The following is a 27,717-nucleotide window of genomic DNA, read 5'->3' as shown; positions in this document are numbered from 1 at the left end:
AATAATAATACGAGGATTAATTTGCTGCAAAAAGTTTAGATATCTTATACAATTAGTAATAAACTAATATTTACATGTATGTCGTTGTACTTATTCGTTAACTAATCAGAGGAAGAGAGAGATACAAATCTTAAACAGTGAGATTGTTTTTACGGTTCGTCTAACTTTGAACGATTCTCGGATTTCGAAACAACTCAATTTTTACTTTTACATTGCGATTAAATGAATGCAATTTAGATTGCTTTATACACATCATGAAACAAATGTACAAAAGGCTATTAAACTAAATATTTTATTCTGTCCGATATGCTGGTAATAACCCTTTACAAATCGTTGTACACGTGAAACAGAAGCTCAGCGGTGCATATCAATTAATTAATTGCTCCATGAATTGTTCCATTGACAATATCGATACTGCGTGTGTTAGGGCTCAATTAGTAATTGAATTCACAGGTTCAGGGCAAATGTTGACACAATTTATCGAACAATCGGAATCGACAATCGATAAGCAGTGAAAAAAATGAATTTTATTGAATTCAGCATCGTAAATTAATATTTTACTAGTCGCTTAATTGGAAAAACGTATTTATAGCAAAATGATTATTTGACAATCTTAATTAAACCGGGTTAAATTAGAATTAGATTAAATTTGAACTCTATAAACCGCGATATTAATGGAGAAAATATTTTAATTCTAAAAAAGAGAATGAAGAGGATTTCCATTTCGACAGAATTAGTACATCAGTATCGAATATGCACTCTAATGTATAATTAATCATCGCGTGATTTAAAGATACAAAAGGATATCTGCTATGCCGAGAGACATATTATAGGTTTTCCATTTACGCCCACGCCAACAAATGACGTTGGTTGTACCAGGTACCAGTTTCGAAGTATTGATACACGTCGATAAAATTATGTCAAGCGACTGAGATTTTTTCTCAAGTTTCACGGACGACGAACATCTATAAAATCATGTCGGGGCTTTCGGGGGAAATGACGAAACTTTTATGAGCACCGCGAACTCTCGTCCGGACGATCGGGAATGCAAATACCGTGCATGACTAAGCGCGTCTTGCATCCTGTTTTCTCAAGGATATGCATCAAGCTCGATCGTTGATGTCGAGCATGTTATTAATTTAATTTAATGGATTATAAATATGAATGAATCGAGATACATTATAACTCGACACGTTCCGTTTAAAATAGCGTAGAACGAATGAGCACCCCAGTGGGTCTATTCTGTAGCTCTTAACGACAGTTTCATTATCGTTATATTTGCGTTGCGCAGATATTATGTATGGTAAAAAAGCTGCGCAACGACAATATAACGATAACGATAACGAGATATAACGAAACTGTCGTTAAGAGTTACAGAATAGGCCCACAGGACTAAAAAAAATAATAATTTTCTTGAGGTAGTATAATCCCCCCTTCATACACGTGTCTATCAGGCGAGAAATTAACACATCGATAATCGAACGATCTTTATTTACCGATAAAATCTTTCTCGGCAAAAATTAGCACCTTGAGATATCAAGTTTCGATAAATATCTCGGTAATCGATAAATCGAGATTGAAAAAATTTTATCCAAAGATAACGTTTATCTTAAACGAAGAGTATGGGGTCTGTCGAACGTACGCTTTGGGTATCTTTCACAAAAAAAGAAATTGCCGCGAGAAATTCACGCGCGACATTTGCAGATCTCCCTATGACACGTTAATCTTATTGCGGAACGTTCTCCCCTTCAGTGGATCAATGACAATCAGATGTAGAAGGACAAATGCTTCCGGCACGTCCGCCCAACTTGTTGATATTCACGCCGCTACGTCGGTTTATCGATAGCCACGGCCGATAAGTTCGCGGACGATCGAATGGTTCTGACGTTATCACTTCCGCTCCGCCAGCCTCCGCAGACTCCGGCCGCGCGCCACGCAAATGATAACGACGTCATAATATCGATAACGAAAATAACGGCAAGGCCGCCCGCTGCGAGACGGGAATCGGTGGAGCGTGCACCGTCGAGAGAAAGGAGGATTCGCTAGCGGCTAATTAGCGGCTAATTAGCGGTTAAACAGAATTTAGCCGGATCAATAATGCGACGTTAGTTTGCAGGAGCAACAAACGCAGCAGTGTTTGTTTTTTTCTTTAATTTCTCAATAAAGAATCGTTATTTTATATATTGCATTTCACTGCGCGAAAAGTCTATTAAAACTGTTTGTTAATTTAGCCAATTAATTAAACTCTGCTAATGAAATCTTGTTACGGCAAACTGTATTTATGAAATTAATTATTCGGTTATGTAAAGGTACCATTAACACAACAATGGTACTGGCCAAATATGTAAAAAATAACATAATAATATAATATAATATAATACATTTTATATAAAATATAAAATATGAAACCCTTTTAATACAAGTTTTAAAAATATAATATATAAAAGTAAACATAAAATTTGTTAAGTATAATATAATCAAAAAAATTTTACATAATAATTGCAACGTGCGGTTGAATGGCATTGGCATATACAAGTAGCGAACCATGCCGTGTAACTTCTCTTAATTAAGCCAGAATCATTGGACCATATCCATGCGGATGTGATCTCAGCCGATCCATGCATCTCAGATGTCCGACCTGTGGCACGCGTCCCCATCTAACGTTCTAGCGAGTCGGACAATGAGGCATAAATTATTATGCATTTACGTCTCGCCGCGTATAAACTGAGAGGCAGTGAAGCGAAATCCAATTATGATACACCGAAGGACGGACGGGATAGTGCTCGCAGCGTTCGTCTTCCCCTCTGGACATCTCCGCTAGGGAGAAATTAATTGCATCAACAATTGTGATTATAATATTAACATTTGTGGCCTCAAATTCATCCCCCCAAATCATAGTGTTAGCTATAAGGATAGATATCCGTGTTTTTTGCTAATGATAATAATCACGTAGAATGTTTTACGAATTCCGAACAAAAAATTCGACTGACCGCGATATTATTTCGACAACTTCTCTTAAACGTGAATTGAGAGGTCAAGCAGAATTTAAAACTTAACGAAGGATAAAATTACGCTATCTATGGTTCGTGTCTCTGAACCGCAATACGCAAGATGGTCATTCGTTCTTAATCGTCCGTGATGCAGAACCGGTAATCCGCTTTCTCGAGCTTGTTGATTACAATGATATGAGCGTCTTGTATGCCGAGTTTATTATTCCCGCTTGTGCTTCTCGGGTAAGTACTAAAACTTAGTGTAGCACGGTTAGTTAGGCGACGTTGACGCGAACGTCTCTGAAAAGTCTCCGCGTCTCATCCCGACGAGGTCTTATAATAACGCTCTTAATAGCATACGTTACGCTCGTCAGAGCGAATAAAGTTGGAACGTTTCACGATCGCGAACTTCCGCGATCGCGATCGCGACCGCGATTGCACCGATAAGAAGACTCTCCGAGATAAAGTCACAATTCGTACGAGTGTCAATTCCGCCTGACCGTCGAGTCCTTATCTAAAGGCAGCCGTTTGCCGACTTTTTTGGAGCCGGAACACTCTTGAACCTGTTAAATCGAACTTATAGAACTATAGTAAGTAAGCGACTTTTCGCTCGTAATCTAAATTATAATTTTATTCAAAAGCAGCTCAAACGTAACGAATTTACCGCCATCCGGATCATAAATATCGCGAGAATAATGATGCAAAAAATTCATATAGATATTTAGAACAGATTTAATCTCTCTCTTTCTCTGAAATATTACCCATTTCTATGTATAAATTTTCGTGATATTACGTGACTTATTACACTGCATTATTATTTTATTATAGTAGTTCCTGGTATTTTTATATTACTCTGCCATTTTATATTACCTATATATTTTATTATTTCCTGACACACACACAAACTCTCTCTCTCTCTCTCTCTCTCTCTCTCTCTCTCTGTCTTTCTCCTGTTGTGCTCGAAAAAATACGATAATGACTTCATATACTGCATATTCGAATAATAATAATAATAATACTAGATAGGGAGTCCATTGCATTAACATATGAAACATGCATTAAATTGTCGATAATATTAAACATTGATGCATTGATGGAGCACCATGAATGCTACCTATTTCATATTACACATAAAGAGGTTACAGAATGAATTGGTCACGTTTATATCATATCAAAATTATTCATCCGGGATTAAAAGGGTTTAACGCTGACCGACCTACTGGTGTAACACTAAATCAAATTTCCAAGGCACCAACGCGTTTTGCATACATTAGGATATAAACTATCCTCGAGAATATAAAAGTGCAATTAAAGATCTGACACACGGTAAATGATTAGTGTCGCACTCTAAAAATATTATCTTAGGTAAGCCAAAATCGACAGTACTATAATAAATTAAAGCTTTACATTTACGAGAACATTTGTAAAATACAAAGAATGCGTATAATTTCCTCCATATTATTAAATATTTTTGAATATTTAAATTATTATTTTTAAAAACTACATTTTTCATAAATTTTTATTCTTGACACTATCTTATCTATATGTTATTTTATTCTATTATTATTAGTATTATTTCTGCATCTTATACGATGTTTCTGTATCAAGTCTTCAAGCTTTTCTTTTCTTTCTCTCTTTTGCAACGCAATGTGAGTGCCATTTCAGTAAAGTAATGCCGCGTCGAAGCAACGATTTAAACAATTCAAGCAAGCGAGCTTTGAGAAGAAATCGTCTAATAGTTCAAGGGTTAAATCGATCTCAACCTCTCCGTGCGACAACCACCAGTAGGCCGCAGCGTATCGTGCAAAGGGGACATCCAAACGGAGTCTGTCTCCGCGATAGGAAAGCACGTTGGGAAGATCGTGTGTGTATATACCCTTAATAGAGAAAATTGTTCTTACGCGTGTACAATCGAGAAGAATGAGGGACACGTGGTGGAAGCCTCGCGGACTTTGTCCTTTCTCTGTTTCTCTTTCTCTTTGTCGCCCCCTTCTTCTTGTACCTCTCCTCCTTTTCCTACTCTGTATCTCTGGCCCCAGAGAGAAAGCACTTAAGCCAGAAAAACTTAATTCCTTAGTAGAAGCACTTGTATAGATATGTAAATTATATATATATATGTATGTATGTATGTATGTATGTATATTTGATCTTTACATATTTACCTAATCATTACATATTATAACAAAATATATCTGATTATATACACCTAAACATTTCTGAATTCTGTATAGAAAGATTCTGCATCGACAATCGACATTTGATACCGTTTATCCTTTTAATATTATTAAGCTTTACTTAATTTTTATTGTTTTACATATGTTCTATATATTGTTATCGTGTTATATTATATATTTATTATGTTTTAGTATATCGTAAATTTTGTGAGGATTTCGAAAATGCAATTTAGTAATTATTATAATGTGATAATGTGAAATGTGAAATGTGATAATGTTATACCTGATTCTAAATTATTTTGGACAATAGAACTTATTATAGCTAACACGCAAATTTGTTAAACAAATTAATCGGAATTAATTGAAACTATTATAAATGCGAATACATAAAACCATTTCTTCCAATATGTGTGCATTTGAAAAAAAAAACAACATATTTGCGAATCAATCGTTTTGGAAAGGTGGAACACACAGTTTCAAAATGTTTATATTTCTAAAAAAAATACAGGAAATATTGTCAACGTAATCACACAAACGCAACCAATTAACATTTTATCCTACGTTTTATCCGATGTTCCTGTGTCTATCGTTAAAATTCTAACGGCTATTTAAATAACCGTTTACAAATTAAATACATGTGTTACGTATGTACATGCACAAATGTGAATTTATACGAAGAAGATCATTTCCGTCATGTATTGCCCTTTCCAAAACAAACGCTTCGTTTACTGTTATTTACTTGGCAGCGATTGTGTGTTAAGTGCTCTCTCTGTTTTTTCTTTTTATCCCTCCGAGTTCGAAGATATTAGATCCCTCTCTGCGTATCCGCCTCTCTCTCTCTCTCTTTCTCTCTTTCTTTCTCTCTCGCCCTCCCTCTATCGCTCCCGTTTTTTCCCCCGCGAACTGAGCGCGATCGTGTAGCACGCGAGCCGATGCAGCCGCCGCCGACGGAGCAAACAGGTGTTCCCGCGTGGAATGCGCGACCGCATACTGACGCCGCGACGCCGACACGCGGCGTCGGGTCAGTCTCTCCCCTTCGGGGAGATCCCTCTCGACTCCCCGTAGTCCCCGTAGTCCCCGTTGCAAGCCCCGGCCTCCCTTCGGCGCGCGCGTCCTCAACCCCGAGAGCGCATCGACGATGACGCGCCGCGTACGCTCGCGAACTTCGTTCCGAGCCGGCGCGGCGCGGCGAGAACGAGAACGCTCTATCCGTTAACGTGCAGAGATATTGGCGTAATGCGTAATGTTCCCTTCTGCAATTTATTATTCGCGTACGTACTTTCCTGAGAAAGCTGTTAAAATTCATACACATACACATAAAAGCTCAAACGATTTTAATTCTCTCAGATCAGATAGTATATGACGGCACCGATTGCTCAATTGTAAACGATTGAACTTTCTATGAAATAAATTTCCGGCGGCTAAGCGCATGTGAAGAAAAACTAAATTAATTTAGTGATTTCAAACATTGCGTCAAGAAAGTTTTGTTTAAATATTTAAATACTTTATTTATAAAAATTTATAATATTAAAAATGAAATATTTAGTAAGAAAAATACGAGAAAACTACGATCGCATAAAGCTATTCGACTGGATGTCACGTGAATTTTGTCACGCAACAGATGAATCCGAAATGGCGGAAAAAATTCGTAAACCACGCGGCAAACTTAACTCTAATTACGATTCTAGGAATCCTTGAAAACTTTTTGAAATTATTATCTATTTATAACACATATATAGTGATCTTTTGACAATATAATAATTATAGATATTAATATAAAATTTTGGACAAATAGATATGAAAATATTAATAGAGCATTACCAAAATTATACATATATATTTAATTAAACACATTGCACAATTTATCAAACGATATACTTAGCGCTTCTTTTTATTTATATATAGATGTATTATATTTTTCCTAAATTATATTATCGATAGAATTTTTAACTCGTTTATAATATTCCCGAATTCCCGAGATATTATGCATTTGGATGCTTATAAAAATGAATGTTAAGTATTAAAAATTATAATCTTTGGCTAAGAAAAGTTTTTTTCTGAATAGAAATGTCTTCGATTTATTAGTTATATAACGCTGTAAACAAAATAATAATTATTATTATACCTAGTATTAAACGTATTGATAAAAAAATATGCGTTTCCCTTTTTTACCGCTCAGTAGCGATCGAACGTGATTGGCTCTTACTTTTAGACCGAGCAAATCAGCGTAGCGTGTTGATAAGACGACACTCAACAGTTGTGTCTGCTGAACACGGCCATTGCGCCTCTCATCCTTCTCTCCTGGTGACGGTGTGACACGTGTGTGCGTAAAGACACGTGGCATGTCACATATATCTATGTAAACTTGCGAGAATGTCGATTGGATTGCAGTCTTGTTTCCTTTTTTATAACACTTTCAATGTCATAACATGGTGTAATAAAGGTGCTATTTAATTTCGTGCATCGTTCTGTGTCTCGCATTATTAAATTGTGTCTGTATCGTAAAAATACACTTGAGTAATCTTGTGCAAAAATTTTCTTATTACGAATAAATCTTTTTGTAACGCATCAATAGACTGACGATACAATTTTGTTAACGTGTTAACAAGTGTTATCTATTTATTAAGAATTATATCAACGAACATGCTTATGCAATAACATAACCATGCATCTCTTTTTTTTTCAGAGAGCGGAGGAATCATTTTAAGTCGTTATGATTCAGTAAACAAGATATCCGGTGATTAGATAACATTATCAATAACTGCAGAATATAGATATAGTTCGATACACAGTTATTTGCAGTACCATTCCAAGCTAGTCCTTTCGCTGTTTGCTAGTGTACTAATTCTCAAGATTCTCAAGATGTATCGAAACATAGAACCTCTAGATCCATCCAAAATAAACATCACGTCAAGAACATTGCATCAACCGCCTCTCGACGAGTTAATGAATGGTAATTGTAAAGCATTTTGGATTTGCAGCAGGAAACTGCAGGTAGTAATAATGTAATTTTTGTTTATAGTCCTAGGAGAAGGATTGACTGCAAACTTTGCGGAGGCCACTGTCGAGATGGCTGATTGTCCTGATTTCAACAGATGGCCTTATTGTTTTTATCGGGAAGGTACGTATAGAAAAACAACACAAGGCATATTTGGTCTTTCTCCGAATCCCATATCTTTGATGATACTTTCAGGCTTGTGTGGTAATCCGATTATTTTGGATGTTGGTGGTCCAGCGTATCTTCTACCAACTGTCCAGAGAGATAAGTTCTACGATGTTAAGTCGTTGCTGCAACAGTTAAATTACAACTATGATACTCTCGTTATCGGCGCAGGAGCTGGTCCGTGGCCACATACAGGCAGCAATTGCGAGGTGTGTAGGTATTATAAGTACATTATCTAAATTGCATTAATAATATCTTCTAATTTGAAGGAGAGAGAAAGCAAACTTGTATAAATAAACGAAAGATTTATTTCAGCTTATTATGAAGTTAAATGTATCAAACAACCGAGTCTCGTCAGGGTATAAACTTAACATGGGAGTAGGGAATGGGACGCATTATGCATTTGTAAATAAGTCCACTGGAAAGTGCTTGTTCGAGCGTATAGTTGCTAATGAAGATGAAACAACTTTCGCATTGTTGGCCAATCTATATATATGCGAAGGCAAGCCAGGGAAAGTTATAAAAGTACGCGCTAAAAAACGTACCGGCAAACTGGACTTCATATCATGCATGCAGAAAGCGTTGGAGAAACAATACGGGGATAAACTCGTAGGTAGGTCTCAGAAATCATCATTGCTATATCGATAGCATTAAACAATATGGAAACTCGAGTAAACGTCAAATATCTCTAAATCTCTTAGGTTTGGGTGGCATGTTCGAGATGAAGAACGGAAAAGTGAAACAGCATATTATGCCAGATTTTTCGGACACCCCGTTGACTAGCGAGGCACAGCTTAACAACTGGCTACGTTTCTATGAAATGGAGACCCCTCTGATAGCTGTCGGCACATTTGTCAGCGCTGAGACAGTAAGCTTTAAAGAGATTCAATCCGTATGAAAAGAGAAAGAAGAATATATAAATTTATTTAATGATTATTTATTTCTCTTTTATTTTCAATTAAAGTACTCGTTCCTTCTGTCAGGATTTAGATCTCAGAGTACAGCATTTCCACAGTTCTTTCGAAGAGAGCCGTTTGGGTGGACATTATCATATCGATACAACACCGGATACTATTGAGTACGAGGGCTACTTCAATGTGGCAGCTACGCTTTATCGTGTCGATCAACCGCCTAAAAAACTGCAGTTTGGAAAAGATTAATTTCGTACTTCAAATATTTTCACAGCAGATTGAACTTTATCAAATTTTAATAACTGTATGCCAATGAAATTGTAACAAAAGAAGATATGTCGATATAATGTATTTTGTTAGAATTTATACAAATTTATCTAAGAAATTCCATTTTATATGATTAAGAAATAAATATATTTGTTTAAAAATACAAAAATAATTAGATCCGTTTTTTCTTCAAAATGCCTTCCTTTTTTTTGTGCAAATTGAATTAAGCGAATTTGTATCAAATTTTGTTGTATTAAAGCTCGGAAATTCATAATTTGTTTGATCTCAAATATTATTCCGTCAATAAAGACTGTGACGACCGTTATAATCTTGTATATATGTTTACGTTATTTATTTCCATTATGTTTTGGAGATATCGCCCTCTGGCTACAATGCTTTGTGTGATTGTTAACATCTACGCGGTTTAAGAAGGACCACTCTATTAGCTGCATTAATGCAATAATCAGAACCTAAGCAGATTATAATTATATATTATTCGCTTTGCAGCATATTTTTAAATAAGTGTTGATTGCATTATACATATATATATACATATATATATGTATATATATTGGTAAATGATATATTACGTATAACGTATGAACTTTCGCAAATATTCTAATGCGACGTTCCTTTTATCACATTAGAATAAATAATAGAGACACTTTTATTAATTATTGAGAATAACTGCAAAGAGCCGATGTCAGCTGATTTGTATGGTCATTAAGTAAGTAGAAAGTTTTTCAATAATTAGCAATGATTCGTAGGTATAACATGTAAAAAATTACATTTACGAAAATAAAAGGAAATATATTGACGAGAAAATGATCATTTATTCTTTATAAAAATAAGTTCTCTTTAAAGACATGTCTTTTGGTTTGCAAATTGAGAAATTCGTCTCGATCGTTTAGTAGTAAATATCTTCATGAATCAAGATTTAAAACTGCTGATAAATAATATGTTTGGTACTTTTATAACATTTTTGTTTAGATACAAAGTCCGCGTAAGAATCATGAGCCGACTTGGGAATATAACATAAGAAATGCATACACATTCATCACTAGATATGATTGAAAATTGAAGTTGTTTTACGCATATTCATACAACAAAAATATAATCAGAGTCTTTGTGTATCGCGTATCTTCTTATGCGGTATTATTAGTATTTTTAAGAATACCGATACGCGCGATACTAAAAACAAAATTATAATTTATTAGTTCTATAATTTCGATATTTCAATTGTATACTATAGTATAACAGTCTTGCCTTACAAGCTGTATCTATATTATACTGGAGAAAATGTCTGCGATATCAATCGACATGTTTATGTTTGATAAATTGAAATTAGCCACAAGTATGTACATGTAATATTTTTACATATAATTTATTTTAAAGGACATGATCATATAATACTTATTTTCTGCATATATTTTTTTATAATAATAGTTGTCCAGAATGAGTTGAGTACAGATTTCGAAGAAGCCACAGTCGAATGGGTAGATTGTCCCGATTTGACTCAGCATCCTTTCTACCTTACAGCACCAGGTGAGAGATTCACTGTGCACCTGCAATATTTTCCCTATACTAATATGCAATATACATTTACAGGACTATGTGGCGATACGGCAATTTTGGATATTGGTGGTATCTCGAATCTTTTCCCATATCCAAATAAAGAAAAGATATTCAAATTCAAAAATATTTTACAAGAACTTAATCGCACCCAATATGATAACTTCATCATTGGAGGAGGACTTTTCACTGCGCAACCAAGCAGACATTTATACGAAGTATATTTACATTTCTTACAAGCAATATTGAATATGATTTCTTTGTCTTCTTTATATTTTATCAGTCCCACTTGTCTTAACTTTATTCAACTTTCGTCGATTTAAGCTGCGTTCCGATATTCACACTGCCAGTATTAAAAACCTATAGTTTATGATAGAATATCGGAGAGCTGCTTAAGTGTTATCTTCAATTTTGCTTTTGTTTCAAATTTGCTGTTTGATATTATTGTTTTATCGTCATTCTTTAAATACGTTACTGCTTTATAGCTCATTATGAACGCATCATTCTCGCCAGGAGCCGGCGGAAGAATGACAGTCAGTAACGAAAGTCGCGTTGCATTCTTAGAAACAACGGATATAACAGATACAGAACAGATTAAATTAGAATTCTTAACTAATACCGATCCTTATTGCAACATATATGGTAACTTCTTCGTCAGCAAAGGTCTGAGAGAACAAGTTCTCAAAGTTCGAGCTAAGAAACGCTTCGGTCGCGATTTTATAGATGCATTGCAGCGTGCAATTAGTCGATTTCCGTATAAAACCGATTCGCAACTCATGGGTAAGTACCAAATTATTCACGTATAAGAAAACGTACGAGACTGTCCTTCAGTTATAATAATAAATTCTGAGAATGTGCTGTAGAATAGCTGAAAATAAGAAACACGGTCTCTGATCTCGCAGGTTTCGGCGGTACATTTGTAGTTAAAAACGGAGAAACGTTACATCACGTTATACGAAATGATTGGACGGGTAAGATAACAAGGAAGGAAAAAATTCGTAACTGCATTGAATATTGCAACGTGCAAACGCCTGTGATGGGATTTGCCACGTTTGTTAATGCAGACAGGCATGTTGTTAATATGAATCCAGCCAATCCAGGGTTAAAAGTAAAATCGATGTTCAAGCTTCAAAACTGATATACCTACATACGTCGTGATTTATTTATTAACGATGCTCGATGCTTTCCAGGAAGTTTCTCTTACTCGATCACGTGCTCATGGTTATTCTAATTACGGTGGCGGGTATTATCATGGGAACAAACCAAACGATGATACGGAGTACTTAGGATATTTTTCCCCAGCGACCAAACTCTATCGCATTGATCCCGTACCTATGTTCTATGAAATGTTAGACTTTTCTTGTTTATAAGATCATTAACAGGCTCTGCAACGTTTCGCTCTCTGTTAAATTATGATGACATTGCTGACTCATATTTTTTTTAATTTCTTTCAAGAAATTTTTTTATTTCTTTTAAAAAAGCCTTTTTTAATTTTTTTATCGCTTTTTTAATGTCTCTTTCAAATTGTCATTAAATTTTTATTTTTGCTGACTCATCTTTATTATATGATTAATCTACATTTTTACATTAGCAAAAGATACAGAGCTTAGTTGCTATGTGTGTAATATGTTGATTTTGACAAATACTGCAAATATTAATAGGCAACGAAACGTGTTTATTGAAGCCATATCAAACAAATTCGCCATGTTGTTTAATTAGACCACTTTGACAGATTGCAATCGAATGATGGTCGCGATGCTTTCGGTTGAGTATATCCTATTCTCTGTCGATCACGTTCGCGACTCTCTTCTGTCCCAAAAAGCGATCTCTTAATTTTTATCAGCAGTCTCTCCTCACGGTCGTCACTCCACTCGCCCGAATCTTCCTAACGTCATTAATCCGCAATAATCCGTTGGTCGTCTAAGTTATGCTGATTGCGGACGGAGTCGCAGATGCGTCGACAGGCGGACGACGACAGTACAGCTTGGGCTAAGTGCCGATCATCTGCCGATCTTCTCGCGTATTCTCGCCTCGGTGCTCTCGATATACATACCGAGATGAAGTTCAGTATAGAATCCACGGCTTCCTACAACAGTATCCACCCGGCTTATCACTATACCGAGCAGTTCGCCAACAACGGCGAAACTTATCGGGATGGTACCAAGTGGTACGGGGTGTTCCTGGCATTTCTGTCAGGCACCTTCTTCACCATCAGCTCCGCTCTGGTCAAGGCGGTTCGCAACGTGGACCCCATGATTCTGCTGGCTATCCGCGCCCTGGCGCAGATCCTGACGATGGCCATCGTGGCCTGCAGATCGTCCAGCGATCTCTTTGGCCCTTCCGGCCGAAGAATACTCATACATTTTCAGGTAAAACTCGCTCATCCACTGATCTTGGATCGAGCACGATTATACCGATCGTCTACGAAGAAAATGAATCGGGAATCTCTAATTTGTACAGACTGTAATTAGTACTTGCTAATCTGCTAATCTGATTATACCGATACGGGATGCTTAAAAAAATGTTAACACTTATGTTATAGCAGTAATTTTTTTTAGAGAAACAGAACTGATAACACAAGACATTATAGTAATAAATGTATTTTGTCTTCAGAGTCCCACTTGCTCACTATTATTGCCAACACATTCTTGGAATCTTCTCCAGGTCTCCAGAACTCGGAGACATATTTTTTTAGGTATTGTTGCAATTACATTTGCAATTTTCTGTTCTCCGAGATCTTGCACATTGCAATGATGGTGAACAAGTGGAGATTCTTTGAAAACAAAATACATTGGTTACTATTATATCTTGAGTTATCAATTCTATTTTTCTGAAAGAATTACTTCCATATAAATTAACATTTTTTAAGCATTTTGTTGTTACTAGTTTTACTGTGACAAAAATTTTGGTCTAACGAAACTAATCGGTCTCTTCTTATCTGATTACGCACATGTAAATCATTACGCGCTTATACGCAGCTTTTCTACAACGTGTATCATATTAACTGTATTAAGCCGGAAAAGATCGGCGACGAATATTATTCATTCGTAACATCTGCGTCCGAATGCGTTAGCGAAGCTTAGCCCGCCAGAAAAACTGAGAGACATAACGACGAAGCTTACGTTATTTAATATAGCGTGATATAGTGCGGATTTTCTTTATGTACTATCGATATAATAATGTAATGAAATAATACAAAAGCTTAGAAATAACAGTGTAATAACAATAAACTGTTACAAATAAACGCGTTAATAAATAATATGTCTCTTTTATCCTGATAAAGAAGAAGTCTACTACTCTACTATCAATCTAATTGTAATGAAAATTCTTTAGATTTAACAAGAAACGTTTATCTTCGTAGAGGGGAGTATGTGAACTCTGCTTCTTTGTGCGATTGCTATGCCGATTTATAGTTTTTTTTTTCTCTAGGGCTTGGTAGGCGGCATGACCTTATCGTTGCTGTACTACAGCTTCCGAGAATTACCTCTAGGCGATGCGACCACGATCATCTTCAGCTCGCCGGTGATCGTCATCGCGCTATCCTTCCTCTTCCTAAAGGAGCCATGCGGTGTCCTGCGCGTAATGGTCGTTTGCACGCTCTTGGCGGGCGTCGTCCTCGTTGCCAGACCACCCTTCTTATTCCAGGTAGTCAAAAGTAAAGAGAAATTAAAGAGAAATTAAAGAGAAATTGCGTAAACCAGGTGGCGTATTGACCAATATAAAAGTACTATTCAACAAAGATGAGCCTTAGACAGTCAAAGTTGAGTAAATATGCAGTGCGCGAGAGAGTACCTACATCAGCCTCTGCAAAAACTTGAGACAAAGAAGATATCAAATTCACAATCGAGAAATTATCAAGAAATTATCAGATTAATTTTAATTGAAGATTTCGAAGAAACGCGAATCAGGCTGTCTTTGCTCTCCATCCCTCAATCGATTTTTCTCCTCCAGATGCACCGCGCTGAGAGCTACAACCTTATGGGATATCTGTGCGCCATCCTGGCCACTATCTTCACGGCGCTCAACATGGTCGTCATGAGAAAGTGCTCGGAGATACATTACTCCATCCTGGTATTGAACCTGTCGTGCTGGTCGTTCGTCTCCGCCGTGTTCTTCTATTTCACGGTGTCTGGTCACGGCATCGGTCACGAGCTCCACAAGTTCTGGCTGCCGCACGACTGGTTCACCTGGGGCCAAATTCTGCTGGTGGCGTTAACTGGCCTCACCGGCCAGGTGCTGGTGACCAAGGCACTGAAGATCGAAGGCGCGGGTAAGGTATCGGTCACCAGATCACTGGACATCATCCTGGCGTACCTGATCCAGGTTTACCTATTCGGCGAGAAGCCCACGTCGACCAGCTTGACCGGCGCGATTCTTATCATCTCCTCCGTCGTTTGCATGGGCTTCGAGAAGGAAATATACGCGGTCTGCGACTTCATTCCGTAGTCAATGGAATTAATCATTCGAACATTCGAATCTCGGACACGAAGAACACAAGCGAGAATAAAATTGCTAAATGCGATCTTGAATTACGCTCTGTAATGAGAACAGATAAATCGCAATTGGCAAAATTCAATTTCTACTTTTTAAAAAATCACAGACTCAGAACATTACGAAATATCAAGACGCTAAATACTAAAATAAATTTTTAACGATAGTATTAAGATCAACGAACATTTAATCGTTCAATTTCTCATTAGAACAAGCTTCTAGTATCACACGTCGAAGAGGTGCCGATTCACAGATAACATTCACTTGTACATGCATTCTCTTTGTCTTTTCTGTACCTCTTTCTAATATTCCAATTCTTAAAGTGACAATATATGACAAACATCAATCATCTAGAATTTCGATGTCGATAATAATTGTAGTAATAATAATAAGTTGTAGTGATAGTAACGATAATAATATCAATATTAATAAAGATATATATAATCAATTTAATGACGAATCTATACGTGCAAATATATATATAGGTGATATAGTTGGATAGAAATGCAATTATTCAATAGGAAAGAAAGAAAGGTACAACTACGATTAACAGTAAACCGCTATACCATATCCAAGGTAATATAATTATTTACATTGTATATACTTTCTCTACTATCGTCCCTGACGAAGCACGTGTGGAAGCGCGCCATCAGTCCTATTAAATGTCGCTTGACAACGGACACTACCTACTCTTTTGACAGTGTGCTTACAAATGTATATATATATATATATATACTTCAGAGCTTAATTTATACAATTCGAGTGGCAAATGTAACGCAAAACATACACATTTTCTTCCTCGCGCTGTTTCTCTTATTCTCTCTCACACGCACACATGCACTTTGCTGCTCTTACCATCTTTCTCCCTCTTTCGAACCGTGTGAAATCTTCATCATGCATTTTGTTATATCTTCTATGGCTAATCTTACTCTACGTTATGCCTTACAATTAAAGAGAAGTTGCACATTTAATTACATTATGTATGAGTGACTTCTCGCGCTTGAAAAAGGTATGTGTACATTTATACTTCACATATATAACGTTGCTTCATTCCGCTTCGCTCTGCCCTTATATTTTACATTTTTCTTTTCGCTTCACACCTTGCACCACCTACGGCCGAGACGCATCTTAGTCTTTTGATGTAATCGCATTTGCGCCTAATCTACCCTGCGGCAAGTACGTCACGCGGCTCAATTTATTTGGATAAATGTACGATCGAGGGTACATCCGTAGCGACGTAACACAGGAATGTAATCGCGCACGGTAGAGTCCTTTCGCACAAAAGAAGGGCGAGGATCGAACGATTTGCTCACGTAATTCTCGCATCAACACGCCTCCTGTGTGTATGTGTAAATATATGTATTTACATATTCTTCCGATATTGTTTTCTTTTTCTTTTTATCTTACATTGGTCATGATTTTCGTCCCTGAAGCGCAATTCTTGCGACTGTACAAGTGAGGGACACCTCGTGCTGTTATGCTAATCGTCTCGCCTTCTTCCCTAACACGAAGTGGCTCTGCTTCGTGTCGTACATATATATAAATCTATATAATATTGCTAAAAGGAAGTTGTGTGTCTGTGTGTGTGTGTGTGTTAGCCTTGTCGTGCAGCATGGTGGCATGCGGTAGAAAATGCTACGATACAATTAAGTGCCTCTCAAACGAGATCACAAAGATCGGATAAGATCGCGCCGGACAGACCTTTTTATCACCGATTTCTTCAGCGGTCACTGACGCTCATGACAGATTTCCAGATGTCTAATAAAAGGAATCTGATCGCTGATATAAAAAATAAAAAGAAGAGAATCGTCCTTGACAGGCGACAAATCGATTACAAAACTCTATATCGCTTTCCTAAACATCCATATGATTATCTTCTTTTTTCTTGTTACAATGCGAAGTTTTCCCTCGCCGATGCGGTCTCGTCCAATCTCACGACATCCAAAAGACCCTTTTCACAGATTTGCTCTCGCCAACGTTTTTTTGACCGTCGAATCTCCCTCGTTCTCGTCAAAATCCAATGTTCCTTCGACCGGCTCTAGCTATCTCTTTTTTTTCCTCCCCGCTGCCGTGGAAATAAAAACAAAGTTCTGGATAGGCACTGCACGCCGCCGAGTCTCATCACAGTATCAAACAATAAAATGTACATCTTACCGCGAAAAAACGCACGTTTCGAGAATGCGAAAATTTTCATCATATTCAAAATACGTTTTGGCTACAAAAATAGGGCACGCGTTCGTTCCTTTTTTTGCCACTTAATCTTTTCTCCTTTTTTTGTTTTTCATTTTTTTTTATTGATTACCTTAATTAATGCCGTGGAGGTGTAAATACAAATGTCTAAAATACATTTGTCAACGTCGAGCTAAAGATACATTTGGATGTTTCTCCCTTTTTCCTAAACATTCAGCAAACAATCGTTCCACTACAGCATATTATGCAATGTGCGTTATTCTCTTTTTCTCTGTTTTATTCATTCGTTCATCCATTCATTCATTCATTCATATTCTCTTCCCCCCCCCCCTCTCTCTCTCTCTCTCTCTCATTCTATCAACGTTAAAGTTATATCGTACCGTGTAACACAAAAATGAACTCTGTTTCCGATAACTAATACTTCGAATACACGATACGATTAATAAAAATATTACTATCAAGATAACGTTATCAGAATAGTTCAAAAAATTTGAAAGACGGCAAAAATGTACATAGGATTGAATCTAACTCTTCATCGTCAGAACTGTCTCGCAAAAAAATTGAATATATCTCTGAAAAATAATATCTCATACATCACACTTATTCTTGAATTACATAAATTTTAGAATCATAATTTTCAAAAACACAGTGTTCTTAATTAACGAATAATGGAGTTAACTTACGCGAATATTTCTGCGATAACAACGGGGATGCATTAATTAAATAAATAAATATGGAGAAAACTCGTGGATCTGATAGTGAGAAGTATACGTCTTCAAGGAGCCTTAAAAAGTAAACGCGAAACGTATTAATTTCTCGCATGCACCGACGTATATTTCTTTTTAACGTTTCTATTCCATAGAAACTTAAATGAGATCTCTTCGTTATGAGATTTATAATAGCCATATAAAAAAAGAGATCTGAAGTAGATAGAATTCATAAACTCGCAGCCATGCATAACGTAATAGAATAACAAATTTATAGTCATTTATTATACGTTGAAACAGCCACGTGGCATTTTATACAATTTTGAATGTATATACATATATATATATATATATATATATATATATGTGCATTTCATATTACATACATATATACATAATATATGTAATAAATTGCATTATATTATATACATGTAATACGATACATCATTTCATATTACATACATATATACATAATATATGTAATAAATTGCATTATATTATATACATGTAATACGATACACACACATATATGTATATATATAGTGTATGACATGTATACATATATATGTACCTACATATTACATATTCATACATGATATATACATATACATGTATATGATATTATTTTTCTATGATACCAAAAGAGAGACAACTTATATAAAAATATAACTAATGTATATACAAGAACATAAAGTCATTAAATTGGTAAAATCTGACGTGTCAGATCCAACGAAAATCCAATTTTATATGATAGTGAGTGCGGTGACTCGAGACTTAGTATAGGCTTATAGCCGTATTCATAGTCCTTCCTTGAGTAAGGATTCCTTGTTCCTCATTCTACACTTCATAAATTTTAAGGTTCCTTGATCGATCAAGGAAGGTTAATGAAATGTAGAATAACTAATAAGGAATAAGGAATCCTTATTCCTCAAGGAAGGACTATGAATACGGCTATTAGTGTTCGAGACAGTGCTTACATCAGAACTGATTCTCCAACTCTCTTTCTCTTTGCTCTTGTAAAATTATAATACAATTATAATAGTACACGGTCGCATCTCATTTAAAGAACCGATTCCAAAGCTTATCTGATCACTCGCCAAACATACACTACAAATGGATTACAAATAGAAATTGACATTCACACAAAAGTATCCTAGTTGCAATGTTGTACATTTCTTCTGTGTACAGTTAATCTTTCTTTTTTGGAACCACCCAAGTCATACCTTTGACGATTTTTATTAGAATCGTCATTAATTCGTCCAGTGTTTTATACACTCATATATAATCTTTTGAAATTGATATTGCATTTATTTTAATATCTCTTGTCTCGTTTTTTGACACAAATAAATATCTTCTTTAATCCCACTTTCTTCCCTTCAGAGAGAAAGTTAGATTGATAGAATAACAAACGTATAATTACAATAATAAAGATTTCACGACACACGCAGGCGTTATCCTATATGAATTATAATTAACAAGTACTAAAATAAAGTTCGCTCGCAGCGGTATTCAACATTTTACTCCTTGCCTCCATAAGCGAACCAAAAGTAAAACTTTGAATTGAATCATCGTCATAAACTGAACTAATTATAGTCAAAATAACGTCACTATAAAGTATAATCATATCGATGTTTAGGATCCCTTTTTTCCATCTTCATATTTTCACATCGTTCATATATATAATATATATATGTATATGAAAAATTGTACTGTGAATGTTTATGTAACTCGTATTTTTTTGTTTTTCGATCCAGCACGTGTCATACTACTTTTCGGAATAGAAAATTGTAAAACTACAATTTCGTCGATGTGTCGCATTTCAGTATTACAAATCCTAGATCAAACAAAATTGCAAACGGTGACAAAAGGGACACAGTGACGAGTTGCGCGCGTCAAATGTAATGTAAAATAAACTTCATAATATATGTTACGATAAATATATGTTATGTGTATATCACGTGTATATGCGATATATATAACATATATACACATATACATGCATTATTTTACAGTTCCTGGGATTGGACACATCTTGTCATAGTTTGGTTAAATCATTTATCCGTACACTTTGAAATATTAGAAAAAGATGAAACTTGAGTCACTCACGATATAATACAAAGAAACGGTTCCTGGGCGATGCTAATCGAATTAAAAATACGCGAAATACGAAAATTCGAGTGCATCTAATGAGTTATAAGTAATTGAAGAAATCGCAATGTTCGATAGAGAATCGAAGAATAAAAAGTATAAGGAAGAAGGGAAAGAGTGAAGAATGAAGATAATTGTGATGTTGATAGAGGGAACGATCGTCGCCTCCTAAAACAGCAAACCTATCCGTGATAACCAACTATGCGATTCGATTAAACAAGTGTATACTTAAAGAAGTAGAACAAACCTCCGCGCCGCTCATCGGCTCGGACAAATTATTAAATCAAATGTGTATCGGTACGTGTACCAATAATTCGGCACGGCTGGAGAACACCGCGGAGCACATCTCGCACGTATACTCCAATGTGTCCGGTATTATCGTTTCCGGGACATCGTCTACCGGCGCGATAACACTATGTATAGTCATCATCCTCGTTTGCGATTCCACCTTGACACTGAGCTTAACGTTGTCCCTATTGCCCATCTCTCGCGGAGTGCTGTGTGGCAATATGCTCTCGACCTCGTCGTCATCCTGAGCGGTAATAACGCTCGCTTCAAAAGCTACTTCCAGATTACTACCATCCACTGCGTGGTCCATCAGTCGTGCCGGATCGCCGCTGTTCTCCATGGTACTGTTATTGTTATTATTATTATTCCGTAACTGTAACACCTGCAGCTGTTGCTGCTGTTGCTCCACCGCGTTTGTTACGATCAATGTATTCAATTCCTGCTTCACTACTGGTTGCTTCTGCCGCTTGCTCCTCTTTACGGTAGACGATCTTTTCTTGTTTGCTGACGCCTGAGTTTTACCAAGAGCTAAGATATTACCATTGTTGTTCCTGCGACTGTTATTTGTGGCCTTTTGCATGCCTGGCTCTTGCTTGACGTTAACAGCCAGTAACTGCTGTGTCGACATCGTAGACGCATTCTCCTTGGTCGATTTTGTCGGGAACGTCGCCGGCGTGAGCTGTGATTTACCTTCAACGTGATAACTGACGTTCTTTGTGCGCGGCCGATTCCGTTCGCCACCTGGAAAGATGCCGGACTTATGCTCATTCGGCATGACCTTCGGTGTCCGGGTCACCATTGTCTTCGTCTTCTGGCCTTTCTTGGCGCCATCACTGCCCACCTCGACCGGCACTCGCGTCTTCTGTGTGTGAATCATCTTCGGCCGGCCTGACTGGTTCGATGTCTGCGCTTCTTGCTTCTTCTCATCCTTGCGTAGCTTCTTCTTCGAGACCTTCGATTTGGATGCATTTAACTTGGAGTTACTCACAATCGAGTTTATGTTTTGTAGAGAGCTGTCAAAGCCTTTCAGTAGTTTCTCATAGCCTTCCTCGACGTTCGATCGTTGTTTGTTCTTCTTGCCAAGTTTCCGCTTTATATTGTCTTCCGAATCGGAACCTCCAGTGCCAGTGCCAGTGCCAGTCCCAACGCCAGCACCAGCGCCAGTGCCAGTACCACCGCTGCCGCCAACACCACCACTTCCACTGATATTACCGGCGGTACCACTACCGGTACCACCACCGGCGCCACCGCTATTTTCCATCATGTCGTATGTAAACTCGTCTCTACGTACCACTGTATTCGTCTCAAGTTTCGTTTTGCGTCTTCTCTTATACTTGCGCGGCCCACTCTGTGGTTGGCGTCTCAACGCAGTGTTGTCATCGCAATGTTGCACTATATGTGCCACTATTTGCTCAGACGTGCTGTATGACTCGCCACATACCTTACACAAAAACGGCGTTATACTGCCCACGCATTTTGGATCTGGACCGGAATGATGGGCGCGCACGTGTTCCCGGAGTACCACCTGTAAGAAAAAGAATACATATTTTAAATTTGATTATTCTAATCAAAACGGAAGTGTATAAGTTTTAGAACAATTTAATTTTATTCGTGCTTTAAAATTGTACCACACGGCTAAATATTGCTAACAGATTACAATTTACTTGGACTCGTAATAATGGTTAAATATTCGCCATTTAAACCATAATAAAACAAAGAGGTTCATGAAAAATAATATGAGAAAAATAGTACTCGTATAATATGCGTTACTATCTTTCTCTTAGTAAAGTAAATAAAGTAAAACGCATGTTCGCTATTCGCACTTTCGTGCGTTTTAACTATCAACTTACTCTCTGATTAAATGCCCGAGGACAGATCGCGCACCCGTATGGCTTTTCGCCAGTATGGATGCGCTCGTGTTTTCTCAAAGTACCGCCGTCTGCGAAAGCCTTCCAACAGAATCGGCAACCGTAGGGCCTCTCGCCAGTATGGATACGTATATGGATCTGCTGTGAGCTGCGACTACCAAAGGTTTTCCCGCATTCGCGGCATGGGAAAGAACGGCCGCCCAGTTCCCTATTATGAGAATGACGGTGGCTTACGAGAGCCCGTCCGTCGGGGAATTCCTCGCCGCACTCGTCACAAGCTACCATTTTGTTACGGTGCGATACCATGTGTCTGCAAGCAATATATTTTCAATTAAATAGGAAAATTTTATATAAAGAATGAAAGTTGTATTTTTATCAAAGAGATCAAAATGAATTTAATATTTTAATGTAAGCGTTTGTGTGTGTGTGTGTGTGTGTGTGTGCGCGTGTGCGTGTTATAATGTACAAAATACGGCATACACATAGCCAGCAAAATTAAAAATTTGTCTTGTTATACTATCTCATTTATACCTCCGCAAACGAGCTTTGCTGTGGAAACGCTTCACGCACTTTGTACAACCGAAAGTCTTATCGACATTGTGTATCCAAGAGTGTTTCAGCAAACTGCGCTTGTCCTTGCAAGTTTTTCCACACAGCGTACACGTATTTGGCGGCGCGTTCTCAGCGTGATTCTGTCGCACATGCTCCGCAACTTCTGCTTCATCACGGCATCTTGCCCCGCACAATAGGCAACGACGACTAGGAGATCTTGTTTTAAATAAATTACCAAATAAGTAAATGCATGCATATAAACGTGTTCCTAATGTGTTCGATTCAGAGAAAAGAACTGAAGTCGTTTCGCGTATGTATATACATACATACATACATATATATATATATATATATATATATATATATATAATTTCTTCTATTATTAATACTAGTTTGACGAGTAAATTATGAGAAAATACTTGATAGTGAAATTGAGTACTACTAATTTTGCATTGATCGCTAAATTAACGAAAGTTGTGGGATACCTTGAAGCATGAAGTTCCGCATGTGCTAATAGTGCTAGAGCTTCCGTGAACTCTTCTCCGCAAACATTGCACATATGATGCTGACTGGAACCTTCCATTGTGTCCATGTCCGTCTTCATGTGAATTCTATATGTACGATATTAAACTTTACATAAACAATTTTTTAATATTAACACTCACGATAACATGTTAATGATAAAAGAATTTTTAATTCACATATATTATTATTATCATTAATATTTAGCTACAATAAATTATAACTGATCAATTATATTTTCTTTACTAACACTTGGAAAGTTTTGAAAACTTTTCTTCCAATTTTTTAACATCCCAATTTAAATATCTTAATATCTATATTTAATAATAGTATTATGAATTCAGATTACTAAAATAACATTTTATATGTACAAAATCTATGAACCTTCAGTTATTGATATTTCAGAAACTATTATAATCGAACAACCATTCTGCTTTAAAATTCTATATCCAAACATTTGTGTTCACCGAGACAGGCAATAATTCTGGAATACTTAATGCAAATTTAAAATACTTACTTTTGATGGCGTTTAAGTAGATCTAAACGATGGAACGGTACCGCGCAAGTGCTACAATAAAACTCGCCGATCCTCTCGTTGTCGCCCGTGTAAGTGACGTCATTTTCATATTCCTCTGCATCGGATATCTGTTGGGGAATGGTGCCACCGTGCTTGATGCGTACATGTTCTCGCAGACTGTTGACATCCCAGAACATGTCGCCACACGAGGTGCACTCGAACGGACTGTCGCCACCGTGAACGCGCGCGTGTGACGCAAGTGCTTTCTCCCTAGCAAAGCTGATACCACAGGACTGGCAGACGTACGGCTTTGTTGGATCGGTGATAGGCCACGATTGTGGCTTCTGTCTGCCCGTGGCAGACGATATCTCCTCCATCTGCCACCTCGAGCTAGATGCGTAATTGCCACTGCGTGCAAAATAACCATCGGTCAGCTCATCCTCGTAGAAAGATAGCGCGTCCTTGTAAGCATCGTCTGGTTTATACACATACTTGCCCATCTCTATCTTGATTTCCTCGGCGGTACGTTTTGGCATACCAGCGGCGGTGTTGTTCTTCCGTTTGCGAGGCACGCTCGATTGTACCTTCTTGCGCCTGCCTTTGTTACCGCCAGTCGACACGTCCTCCTCCTGCTCGACAACCAGCAAATCCTCGTCATTCAGGTCATCCTCGAGGCCGTCTTGCGACGACGGGGCATACGCATGGACCTTCAGGTGATTGTTTAGATCACACTTGCGTACGTAGCGCGATCCACATAGATTGCAACCGTATGGCCGATCTGTCTGGTGTGCCACAATGTGATTCATCAAATTTGCCTTCTTTCGGAACCTGCGGCTGCAAAAGTCGCATGGATACGGCCGAGCGTTCTGGTAAGAATCCTGATCGATCGGCAACGGTATTTCCATGTCATCGTACTCCAGGAGATTGTCATGAGTCACCTTAGCCTCTGGAATCTCGACCCTTTAAGTAAAATAATTTGTTAATACACACAGTACACAAAGATACAAAAACATTCCTCAGGTTGAAACAGCGAGAAGATAAAGGCTTTGTTAAAGGAAGATCCATTATTTTACATATCTGTACACAGAAACTCACCCGTCATCTGGACCAGGTCTGTCCCAGTTGTCAGCTATTACTTCCTCAGTGACTTGTATATTCAGATAGTCGTGCCCCTGATCTTGTGGCACTATGTAGATCGATTCCATGTCATTGGTCTGAGGTACCATCAGTATCTCGGACTCGGTGGCGGATACCACGTCGGGAACAGACTCGACGGTTTCCTCCACCGTTACCTCCTCGCAGGCGCCAATCACCTCCTCTTCCGATGCGACCAGCTGCGCCTCCAGGCCGCATATTACCTCCTCGTGAAGCTCTACGTCTCCCACCCATTGTAGATTCAGATCACCGCTGACGTCCATTTTGTGTGGCTTTTCAACTACTTGATGACTGAAATCACTGGCGACGTAAGAGAGATCAGTAAGCTGCACGCTTCGCTCTAACCGTCCAGCGTGTCGCCGCACATGGACCGATCCTCGCGAATGGAACGCTGGACTCGCGAACCCGCAACGGTCTCGCGATCGACGAAAATCCACTTATTGTTCGGCATTCGCGGGCAAATTGCGCGTTCTTATCGCAAAATCGTCCGAAATTACGAGGAGCCCTCGAGACGGTGTCAAGACGATCGGTCGCGAGATTAGTTTCCGCGCGCGCACACGAGTGATCGTCCGCAGATCCGAGGTTACATCACGCGGCGAGCGGCGAGTCGCCGCGGAGCACACCACACGGCCTACGCGCGCGACGACGTTCGCGTTTCCCTTCCGTGGGGCACGACGGGAACGCGACAGTTCACAGCTCGGACAAGCTCGCGAGCAACGCACACCGAACTGACCGAACACCTAGCTACGACGAACAATTATTGGCAGGCCGCCGTTCCCCTCTCCCACCCGCGCCGCCCGACTCCTCGTCGTCGCCGTTGCGGGTTGCGGGACAAACGATAATCGCGCGAGGCAGTGGCGCGACCGTCCCGAGCTCGCCCCCCCGGCCGATCGACGTCGGGCGTCGGGCGTCGGGCCGCGTCTCGACGCGGACCTGAGGTTATAATTATATAGGTTATAACGAACGTTGGAGGTTATAACGAGAGCGAGATGCGCCGCGTCCTCGGGAACGTGGCGTCGCGACGCCACCGGATGAGGAGTGCCGAATGGCGCGACGAGCGGCGTTGGCGGCGGCAGCGACGACGACTAACGACGACTGCGACGATCGCGACGGTGATCAGCGGTGGTGGCGATGACATCCGAATGGCAGTCAGGCTAACCGCGAGCGGTACCGTCCAAGCGCGAGGCTGCTCCTCGTCCTCGCGACGGAGTTTCTTTTTCGCACGCGCACTCTTTTCTCCTTCGTCGAAGCGAGTCACACAGGCAGGCGGGCAGGCAGGCACAGGCACAGGCACACGCACACGCACACACAGGCGCGCGCGCGGATCTGAAGCGGAGGCGCGGCGTCGCCGCGCGGACGCCACGCCGAGCGTGACCGGCGCGAGACGTGGACGCGGAAACGGACGCGACGGCCGCGGCGCGATTCTACTTACTGTTTCGAAGCTCCAAACGTAACGGCGCAGCCAGTGACCTAACCAAAGAGCGCTCGGTCCCGCGATCGAGACGAGCAGCGTCGACCTTCGCTTGTTTTCAATCCTGGTGGGGGATGCGCGTAGAAATAAACGTGACAAAATGGCGGCTCGTGCGGTGCATGCGCGCGCGCAATTACGAGCGCCGGCATGGGTCGTGCGTAGATGCATAGATGGGAAAGTCCACCGCGGCCGAAAGCCACGCTTCCAAATGATCGGCGACCAATGAGATATTCATATCCGATCATCCATTGGGAGGACTCGCTTTCGAAGGATTTTCGAATGGGATATTTTTTGTACTTGGAAAACGGTTCCCATTGGATGTTTTCCAGTGAGAACGTACTATAAAAACTCGATACGAAAACTTTAGTCTGAACAGTCTGAAACTCTGAAGAAAAATTGGATGCTTTGATTCGACCGTCGCGCGTCGTCCGTCCATTATTGAATAGCGTTATTTATTATTCCACCCTCCCCCTCCCCCCCCGTTCCCGAGACGAAAAGTCGAAAGTTTGTTCTCTGTGCATGCTTTCCGCCACTTTCCGCATGTGAAACGAGATAGCTATATAAACGTTAGGCGTTAAAGAGAAAAAAAGAAGGATAAAAAGGTCCAAAAAAAACCAGCTACAAAGAATAAACTTTGTTATCTACAAAGCTAACATATAATCCAACAAAATCTACAATCAATTTAATCAATAAAATATTGCTATATAAATGTTTAATTCAGAATTGCAGTA

At 38.7% G+C, this 27,717-nt stretch overlaps 5 protein-coding genes across 10 annotated transcripts in view; 3 read left to right on the top strand and 2 right to left on the bottom strand.

The window, feature by feature from the left end:
* The window catches only part of LOC139772400 (uncharacterized), a 30,167-nt gene extending 23,886 nt beyond the window's left edge, over positions 1-6,281 (bottom strand). The window contains exons 1-2 of one of the 2 annotated variants that reach the window (XM_071706074.1): positions 5,904-6,281; positions 4,892-5,054 (exon numbers count right to left, since the gene is read on the bottom strand). Coding sequence is in view for 1 of the 2 variants with exons in the window: in XM_071706075.1 (XP_071562176.1) it covers positions 4,892-5,039; position 5,904 (149 nt within the window). In the remaining variant the exon portion in view is untranslated. The remainder of the gene's footprint in view (positions 1-4,891; positions 5,055-5,903) is intronic. The other variant, XM_071706075.1, reaches the window with a different exon arrangement.
* Positions 1-9,677, top strand: part of LOC139772412 (ester hydrolase C11orf54 homolog) — a 39,954-nt gene extending 30,277 nt beyond the window's left edge. The window contains exons 1-7 of one of the 3 annotated variants that reach the window (XM_071706100.1): positions 7,454-7,607; positions 7,851-8,117; positions 8,187-8,285; positions 8,358-8,536; positions 8,643-8,940; positions 9,029-9,195; positions 9,311-9,677. In XM_071706100.1, the coding sequence (XP_071562201.1) occupies positions 8,027-8,117; positions 8,187-8,285; positions 8,358-8,536; positions 8,643-8,940; positions 9,029-9,195; positions 9,311-9,487 (1,011 nt within the window). In that variant the 5' untranslated portion in view covers positions 7,454-7,607; positions 7,851-8,026 and the 3' untranslated portion in view covers positions 9,488-9,677. Of the gene's footprint in view, positions 1-7,453; positions 7,657-7,850; positions 8,118-8,186; positions 8,286-8,357; positions 8,537-8,642; positions 8,941-9,028; positions 9,196-9,310 lie in introns of those variants that run through there. The other 2 variants (XM_071706102.1, XM_071706101.1) reach the window with 2 other exon arrangements.
* Positions 9,678-10,221: 544 nt separating this feature from the next.
* LOC139772474 (ester hydrolase C11orf54 homolog) lies at positions 10,222-13,086 on the top strand. The gene is made up of 4 exons (XM_071706204.1): positions 10,222-10,232; positions 10,854-11,390; positions 11,454-11,475; positions 11,563-13,086. The coding sequence occupies exons 1-4, from the start codon at positions 10,222-10,224 to the stop codon at positions 11,881-11,883; spliced, it is 891 nt and encodes a 296-aa protein (XP_071562305.1). The 3' UTR covers positions 11,884-13,086.
* Positions 13,062-16,016, top strand: LOC139772423 (solute carrier family 35 member G1). The gene is made up of 3 exons (XM_071706115.1): positions 13,062-13,446; positions 14,507-14,722; positions 15,029-16,016. Exons 1-3 carry the CDS (start codon positions 13,135-13,137, stop codon positions 15,521-15,523), a joined length of 1,023 nt encoding a protein of 340 aa, XP_071562216.1. The 5' UTR covers positions 13,062-13,134; the 3' UTR covers positions 15,524-16,016.
* Positions 15,998-27,095, bottom strand: LOC139772395 (uncharacterized). Of its 3 annotated transcripts, XM_071706067.1 has the most exons (8): positions 26,948-27,095; positions 25,456-25,815; positions 24,853-25,320; positions 24,361-24,768; positions 23,807-23,932; positions 23,301-23,537; positions 22,752-23,079; positions 15,998-22,426 (listed from the first exon to the last, which is right to left on the bottom strand). In XM_071706067.1, the coding sequence occupies exons 2-8, from the start codon at positions 25,776-25,778 to the stop codon at positions 20,897-20,899; spliced, it is 3,420 nt and encodes a 1,139-aa protein (XP_071562168.1). In that variant the 5' UTR covers positions 25,779-25,815; positions 26,948-27,095; the 3' UTR covers positions 15,998-20,896. The 3 variants fall into 3 exon arrangements, with proteins under 3 accessions (XP_071562168.1, XP_071562166.1, XP_071562167.1); XM_071706065.1 differs by having other exon boundaries at positions 24,361-25,320; XM_071706066.1 differs by having other exon boundaries at positions 24,361-25,320; positions 25,456-27,095.
* Positions 27,096-27,717: the final 622 nt, after the last annotated feature.

Source organism: Temnothorax nylanderi, unplaced genomic scaffold, assembly GCF_030848795.1.
Source record: "Temnothorax nylanderi isolate EJ_2023f unplaced genomic scaffold, tnyl_v1.0 TNYL_tig0049_pilon, whole genome shotgun sequence".
Lineage (NCBI taxonomy): Eukaryota > Metazoa > Arthropoda > Insecta > Hymenoptera > Formicidae > Temnothorax > Temnothorax nylanderi.
This window is presented reverse-complemented; position numbering and strand designations above follow the sequence as displayed.